We start from the raw sequence: 8,792 nt of genomic DNA on the forward strand, positions 1-8,792 counted from the left end.
CCGGAGCCAGCTCAGCCATGTCCCCTCGCGGTCCCGCCCGACCCCAGCCCCCCACCCACCCGGGAATCCAGGCGACGCCACGGCACTTCCCCTATGGTGGTCCCGCGCTCCACCCAGACCAGCCGGCCCGGCCCGGGCGCGGTGCACGCTGGGACTGGCGGCCGCTCCGCCCCCACAGCGCCCCCTGCGGCTAGGAGGAGCGAACGCCGGCCGCGGGAGCCGCCCGCGCTGTGCCAGCCGCAGGAGTGGACCTGGAGCACATTTTCATGTGCCTAATTCTCACCCACAGACCCTCTTCGGTGAAATATCTCTTCACGTCAAATAGTCTTATTTTAACTTTGTTCTGATTTACATTTCTTTAATTACTATTGACGCTATAGACTTTTTTAAATTGAAAATTTTATTGAAATAATTGTAGTTTTATATGCAGTTATAAGAAATAATGCAGAGAGGTCCCATGTTTCACTTCTATTAATTTGTGTGTGTGGGTATTTAGTTCCATGAGGCTTTAGGCTTTTCTATGCATTAATTTGTTTTTCCTCCTTTGTAACGCTTTCTTCATTCCCTATTTGATCCTAGAAAATGATCTTACATACTTACATAAATTCCATATCACATCACGGTCACATCACATAATCCAGTGATGTTTCTCATACATTTCTTATTCAGTAGCTTGACTTATCAGATTTTTCAAATGTATATTTTCAAATTCACTTATTTTTGTCTTTGATGCAATCTGATACTTAAGTATTTAGAATTTCTCTGTATATACAGTGAGTAGTAAATACAAATTTATTTTCTTTGATAAACTGTTTAACTATATAAAACTATCCAGTTTATGGTGTTAGATATGGATCTAAAGTAGTTCTTATTATTCTAATATCCATCCGTACTACTTGGACAGCCTTTGCTCTATCACAGTGAAATTTGCTTTATGCCCTTAACTAGTAGTGTTCCTGAGACTTCAAAGCCACTGAAACCCCTTCCTCTTTATGTGTGTCTGGAGGGCTCACAAGCTTCCTTAGTGACTCTTGTAGTGTCTCCACTGTTGTCCCTCTGCTGCTGCCAATGAACATGTCACTGTTGTTGTGGTAGCCAGTGATTATTTCTCCTAAAGCTGCTGCTGGGGCCTCAAAGTTGGGGGTATGGATTTTCCTCAAGTGATTACAGTTTTCAGCCTAATGAAGTTTCTGGGCTTACAATGTCTTTTACTGGGACATTCAAATGATATTCCCAGGAGACCAGAAAGGTGAGCACCTGAAGGACACCCCTACCTATTACACACTTGGTGTGTAAATGGCAGCCCAGTCTCTCACAAATAGGCATGAATACAGCTATTTTTGTAAAATTCTGCTTGGCTTCCTAAACCATCTGTACCAGGTTCTGTTCCCCATGAATAAGGAAGGTGTTTCCCTACACGGCCTCACAAGAATCCTGCCCCAAGTTTTAGGCCATCCCAAACCAACTTTGCACATCTCCATTTTCCCCAGAGTTCTTTCTGGCTGACTTCAGGGAGGCCTATTACACAAGGAAGCCAGCTATGGTGGAAAGAGCTTGAGTTTAAAGTGAGAAAGACCTGGCTTTGGATATAGGCCATACCGTCCGCCATCTTTGTGACACCAAGCAAGTCACTTGACACTTGGAATCTTGGTTTCCATATCTGAAGGGTTGCTGTAATAATTAAGTGGGAAGCAACTTAAATGTTCATCGACAGAGGAATGAATAAAGAAAATGTGGTACATACATAAAATCAAATATTACTCAGCCATAAAAAAAAGAATGAAGTAATGCCATTTGCAGCAACATGGATGGACCTCAAGATTACCATACCAAGTAAAGTAAGTCAGAGAAAGACAAATATCATATGATATCACTCATATGTGGAATCTAATTTTAAAAATGATATAAATGAACTTATTTACAAAACAGAAACAGACTCACAGATTTCAAAAACAAACTTATGGTTACCAAAGGGGAAATGTTGGTGGGGGAGGGGTGGATAGGGATAAATTATGAGTTTGGGATTAATATACACACACTACTATATATAAAATAGGTAAGCAACAAGGAAGTACTGTATAGCACAGGGAATTTTACTCAATATTCTGTAATAACCTATATGGGAAAAGAATCTGAAAAAGAATGAATATATGTATATGTATAACTGAATCACTTTGCTGTACACCTGAAACTAACACAACATTGTAAATCAACTATACTTCAGTAAAATTAAAAATAAAATAAAATAAAATAGGGCTTCCCTGGTGGCGCAGTAGTTGAGAGTCCGCCTGCCGATGCAGGGGACACGGGTTCGTGCCCCGGTCCGGGAAGATCCCACATGCCGCAGAGCGGCTGGGCCCGTGAGCCGTGGCCGCTGAGCCTGCGCGTCCGGAGGCTGTGCTCCGCAACGGGAGAGGCCACAACAGTGAGAGGCCCGCGTACCGCAAACAAACAAACAAACAAAAAAGATGAGGTCGTATGGGAGTAGGGTGGGCCCTTAATCCAATATGACTGGTGTCCGGATAAGAAGAGGAGAAGAGAAGCAGAAACACAGAGGCACAGGGCGGACACTATGAGTTGACGGGGGGCAGAGATTGGAGTGATCGTGATGCCTCTACAAGTCAGGGAACACAAGGATTGCCAGCAAATCCCAGAAGCTAGGTAGAAGCAAGGAAAGACTCTCCCTAGAGCCTCAGAGGGAACATGGCCCTGCTGACACCTTGATTTCAGAATTATAGCCTCCAGAACTGTGGGAAACTAAATTTCTGTTGTTTTAAGCCACCCAGCTTGTGGTACTTTGTTATGGCAGTCCTAGGAAATGAATCCAACGTCACATAATTACACAATGTGCATTGAGTTGAAATTATTTGCTTTCTTGCCACCTCCCACTGCTAAGTAAAGCTACAGCCCCACGAGGAAAGTTTATCTTATTCCACTCTTTATCCCCAGTACAATGTCTGGCACATGGGGGCACTCATAAATGATTGTAAAACGTAAAAGAAATATTATAGTGTCAATGATCATTGTTGACTTTTCCAAAACCCAAAAGTTCTTAATCAGTTTACACTTGTCAGTGAAAAGACAATTTTGCATATCATTGAATGTTTCAAATTGTAATGTCTTCTCAGTGAAAAATCTATAACCTTCTTCAGCCATCTCTGATTGGTGGGCTCTCTCTTCTTACCTCATTCAGGCAACAATTTCACATTAATATTTAGTTTAAAGGCAATATGGGGACTTCCCTGGTGGTCCAGTGGCTAAGACTCCATGCTCTCAATGCAGGGGGCCTGGGTTTGATCCCTGGTCAGGGAACTAGATCCCACATGCCGCAACTAAGACCCCGCGCAGCCAAATAAACAAATAAGTAAATATTAAAAAAAGAAAAGCGGGGAAGTAGTGCAGTAGAGTAGTCAAGAACTTGGGCTGTGGATAAACAACGCCCTACTGTATAGTACAGGGAACTGTATTCACTATACTTTTATAAACCATAATGGAAAAGAATATGAAAAAGAATATATAGATGTATAACTGAGTCACTTTGCTGTACAGCAGAAATTAAATACAACATTGTAAATCAACTATATTTCAATAAAATTAAAAGAAAAAAACAACTTGGACTGGGACGTCAAAGGAACTTGTATTTGAATCCCTACTTGTCCACTTCTTAGTCCTGTGACCTTGGGCAAATTATTTGACTTTTAAGGCATGTTATCTCTATTATAGAATAGTTGAGAAGATTAGATCATATAATACATGTAAAGAGCATAGCATGGCCCCTGACATTTGGTACTCAATAAATGTTAGTTGTTATTGCTATAAAGAGATCATGAAAGGGAAAGACTTTAATATAATTTTTCCCACAACTAGAAGAAAATGTAAAACTATTTTTGTAGTTTTAGGGTAACATGGCAAAACACAAATTTAGAAGGCATAAAGGGAAACACACTGACAGATTTGACTACATAAAAATAAACTTGGGGAATTTCCTGGTGGTCCAGTGGTTAGGACTCCACACTGTCACTGCCGAGGGCCCAGGTTCAACCCCTGGTCGGGGAATTAAGATCCCACAAGCTGCGTGGTGAAAAAATAAAATAAAAAATTTAAAATAATAAATAAAAGCTAAACTTTGGAACATTAAAAGACACAGCAACAGCGACAAAACAAAAGTGAGCGTTCTGTATTGCTGGTGGGAATGTAAATCGGCATAACTTCTCTGGATAGCCACATATCTCAAGAGTCTAAAATAATCATGCCCTTGCCCAGTAATCTCCCACTCCTGGCAACTGCATCTAAGAAAACAATCAAGAAAGCTTATAAAAATTATGGATAAGCAGAATCATCTTAAATTTATGTTGTGGTAAAAATTAGAACCTACATGTATAAATAAATTATTAAACACATGTACAGTGAAGTAGTATGTAAACATTTCATTTATGTTTTAGAAGAATATTTAATGCTAGGGCAGATATTCAAGTGTATTAAGTAATAAAGGCAGCTTGCAAAACAGTACTTATGGTTCCAACTATGTTAAACAAACAAACAAATATACATAGAAGAAAGAGGCCTGGAAGGATAGACACCAAAATGCTGAGTGATTATCTCTGAATAGTGCAGTTATAGGTGGCTTTTGTCTTCTTTATAATCGTCGTATACTTCAAATATTCTGCAAAGCACAGAAAAAGAATAATAAACGTGAATGGAGAAAAAGAAAAAGTAAAGGCGTTAGCCTCAGAATTCTGGTGGCCATTGGTAGTAAAAATAGAAAATATTTTCAACCTATTTACATCATGTAAATATAAAAATATTTAAATGAAAAATAACATCCATACTTTCAACCGAGATGCATAATAGACTTGGAAATTTCCATCTACAATCACAGTAATCTCGTCACTGCACAACTGCCAGCCCTTTCACATATGCCCAGATGAGAACTACATGCACATGTACTGGGGGTGCACTATTTTCTATTTGGCTTCAAGTTCAGTGTTTGGCCAAATTCTGCTGTTCAGCTGTGGTGTTCAGCCTTGGCCACTGCAAAGTGGAATAGTTGAATGCTTACTCAATGCCATTTCTGGCATCCTTAAACTTGTACATGAGTAAGACTGTACTGTTGGGTAGATTTCCATCATATCCCATCAGTGCATCAGTCTTCAGTAACATAAACATGGCATGTCATGGACCTAGAGACTGTCATACAGAGTGAAGTAAGTCAGAAGGAGAAAAACAAATACTGTATACGATCGCTTACATGTGGAATCTAGAAAAATGGGACAGATGAACTTATTTGCAAAGCATAAATAGAGTCACAGATGTAGAGAAAAAACTTACAGTTACCAAGGGGGGAAGGGGGGGATGGGACCAACTGAGAGACTGGGATTGACATTTATACACTACTATGTATAAAATAGATAACTAATGAGAACCTACTGTATAACACAGGGAACTCTACTCATTGCTCTGTGGTGACCTAAATGGGAAGGCAACCTAAAACAAGTGGTTATACGTATAGGTATAACTGATTCACTTTGCTGTACAGCAGAAACTAATACAACATTGTAAAGCAACTATACTACAATAAAAAGTAATTTAAAAAGAACATGGCATATCAGTCATTGTTAGTATATGAATATCTGCTTTCAAATTTAAATATTTGAAATTCTAGATGTAACTAGAAGTGCAGAATCCGATGATGTGCTTTATATGTTGAAATGCTAACAGTTGAGGTATATATGAATGTATTTTTAATATTGCAAAAGTAAAATGCTACAATAATTATTGAGGATTATGAAAGGTGCTGATTTTATGTAATAAATGAGAACTTTCAGATAGTTAAATATTAATAGTTAATGTGAATATTGAGAGAATGTCATCCAGATAACTTTAAAAATATATATATCTTTTTGAACCTACAGATGTTCATAAAAATATAAATATGACCACAGGGCAAAAATAACAAAGATTAGATTGTATCACAGTCCTAATTACTGTAGAATTATTTGGTGCAATTGCATTCATAACACTAAGTAATCTTTAGAAACTAACGTTTAATTAAATTCCATTTGGTCTGTTAATCCTAAAAAAGAAAAAGCCCTATTTGGTAATTTTTCACATATTAGGAGGGTAAAATTAAATGCAGAATGTCAACATGGCTACCTCAAAATTTCACAAGGACAAAAAAAGTCATGTACAAGACATATATGATTAATCATCTTTGATTGAGACATGATTAAAAATATAGAGAGAGCCTGGAAAAAAAGGAGAAAGGAGATAAAATGAGACACCCAAAATACATTTCTTCTCTCTAAACAACGGACTTCACAAGAATGCCTTTAATTAGACAATGCCTTGTGGTTTGGGATCTGTGAAGCGTAATATTTTTTAAAGCTTGTAGAAATAATTACTGTAGACCGATAACCATTTTAAGCTGTTGAAGAGAAAGGATTTTTTTAGATTTGCCCAAGCTATTAATTCTAAATATTGATTTATTTTAGAAAACATTCCTAAAAACTTTTTCCTGATTTATATTTTGCTGTACACAAAAAGGTTATTGAAATTATGAAATATGCTACCATATATGGTATGTGTGACATTTGGACATGAAGAATCAACCTTAATTTTTTTTAGGTTTGACAACATAGAGGATTAATGATTAATTCAACTATGTTTCCTCTTTCCTTACTTGAAAGATTCCTGGGTCTCACACACATAGTGAATTTGACTTTGAGAAACATTTATGGAATGTAAAATCTGTAAAGAGAAATGCACAAAATTATTGACTACAGAACAAATATGGTAAAGGCTATGGGTACAAGCATATAATTTGTTTACTCCCTTCAGTTATATATTCAGAAAATGGTTATAGCTTTAAAAGATGTAATAGAAAATTAGTGGCTTCAAGCAGAAAGATTGTAGACCACTTCCACAATTTTTCTTCAACCAGTAACAAATTTTGTTAAAAAAGAACCTTTGAAATTGTCTTGTCGTGTACATATGCAAAATATTTAAACAAGATAGAACAACAGCTATTACATCCGTCAAAGGCTTATAGAATAAAGAAGGCCTTAATTTTGTATTTTCCAGAGAACGTTATCAACGTAGCAAGACTTACTAATAACCAATGGTGATTTGCATGGAAAGCAGTTTGTTTGCTGGAACTTGCTGAATAAATTGATGTGCCTTGAGAATGCAAGTATTTCCTACATCATTGCTGCTGAACAAAGATTTCCTTTTGATTCTACTCCAAGGAAGATGCTGAAATTGATGTGCATACCAGGAAAGCCAAGATGCAGATGGAAACTTCAATTATTTTCTTAACTTGAAAACCAGTTAAATTGCTCCATTGTCCCATTTCTAGATCCAAAGTTTAAGAACAAATTTTTCTCCAGTGAGTATGTATAGCGGCAAGAACAGGCTAAAACATTAGAAATTAGAAATTGGGGACTTCCCTGGTGGCGCAGTGGTTAAGAATCCGCCTGCCAATGCAGGCGACACGGATTCGCGCTCTGGTCCGGGAAGATCCCACATGCCGCGGAACAACTAAGCCTGTGCGCCACAGCTGCTGGAGCCCCGTGCTCCACAAGAGAAGCCACCAGAATGAGAAGCCCGCGCACCACAAGGAAGAGTAGCCCCCTCTCGCAGCAACTAGAGAAAGCCCACGCACAGCAACGAAGACCCAATGCAGCCAAAAATTAAAAATAAAATAAAGTAAAAAGATATTTAAAAAGGAATTAGAAATTTAAAATGTGAGGATGGCCATCTTAAATCTGCTTCTGAAAATATGTATTTTCTTGAAACAGTGCACAAAACTTCAGTCAGTGAAGATGCTTCGATGAAATGCTATCACCATCCCCCCAGATTTTCAAGGCTAAGAATTAAAAAAGAGAAAATCTTTACCTTAATAAGCTCCTATTAGAAGAAAGAATATTTAATGGTAATGTTACCATATTATACTGGCAGAACTAGACCTATGCCCCAAGAAGCTCAGTTGAAAGTATCTTATTCAGTAATACAATTGTTTCTATTTAATAGTCATAGGAGTGTCCAGCAGTTGCTGTTCTTGCCTGATAAGTTCAAACTTTAAATTTTTTAAAGTTTTAATTACTACATTTTTAATAAGAAAATTACAAAAATGAATTTCCTTTCCAAGAAAATTCAGATTTCCCCTCTCTTTTCTAGAAGTTCATTCGGTTATGGTTATATTCTGATTCAGAGAATAGCAATTTTTTTGAACATCTTTATTGGAGTATAATTGCTTTACAAGGACAACTTTTTTTTTTTTTTTTTTTTTTTTGCTGTACGCGGGCCTCTCACTGCCGTGGCCTCTCCCATTGCGGAGCACAGGCTCCGGACGCGTAGGCTCAGCGGACATGGCTCGCGGGCCCAGCCGCTCCGCGGCATGTGGGATCTTCCCGGACCGGGGCACGAACCCGTGTCCCCTGCATCGGCAGGCGGACTCTCAACCACTGCGCCATCAGGGAAGCCCACAAGGACAACTTTTAACCATCATTCACCATTTGACCAAAATATATATTAATTTGAGGTAGACCTCAAATTACATACTGCAGGTGTAGCTACAGTCTAAAAATAGCTTAGTAGGCTCAAGAGCAGCCCCAACAGGACGGTTCTCATACTTTTGTGATTTATAGCTTCTTTAACTGTTATGGGCATTGACGATTCATTTGCTGAAATACAGGTTTGGGAGGACTTTGGGTCACGTTCAGCCTGTTTGAAAGGAGGGCCTTGCTGGAAACTCAGGGTTATGTGGTTGTCTTACTGTAACATACGCTCTGTCA

General features: G+C 38.3%; 1 protein-coding gene across 2 annotated transcripts in view; it reads right to left on the reverse strand.

The window, feature by feature from the left end:
• The window catches only part of ZNF786 (zinc finger protein 786), a 35,956-nt gene extending 35,820 nt beyond the window's left edge, over positions 1–136 (reverse strand). Inside the window, exon 1 of one of the 2 annotated variants that reach the window (XM_082631703.1) lies at positions 60–136. Coding sequence is in view for 1 of the 2 variants with exons in the window: in XM_082631702.1 (XP_082487828.1) it covers positions 2–19 (18 nt within the window). In the remaining variant the exon portion in view is untranslated. Of the gene's footprint in view, position 1 lies in introns of both variants that reach the window. The other variant, XM_082631702.1, reaches the window with a different exon arrangement.
• Positions 137–8,792: the final 8,656 nt, after the last annotated feature.

This window comes from Mesoplodon mirus, assembly GCF_964341445.2.
Source record: "Mesoplodon mirus genome assembly, chromosome: 9".
In the NCBI taxonomy this organism is placed as follows: Eukaryota; Metazoa; Chordata; class Mammalia; order Artiodactyla; family Ziphiidae; genus Mesoplodon; species Mesoplodon mirus.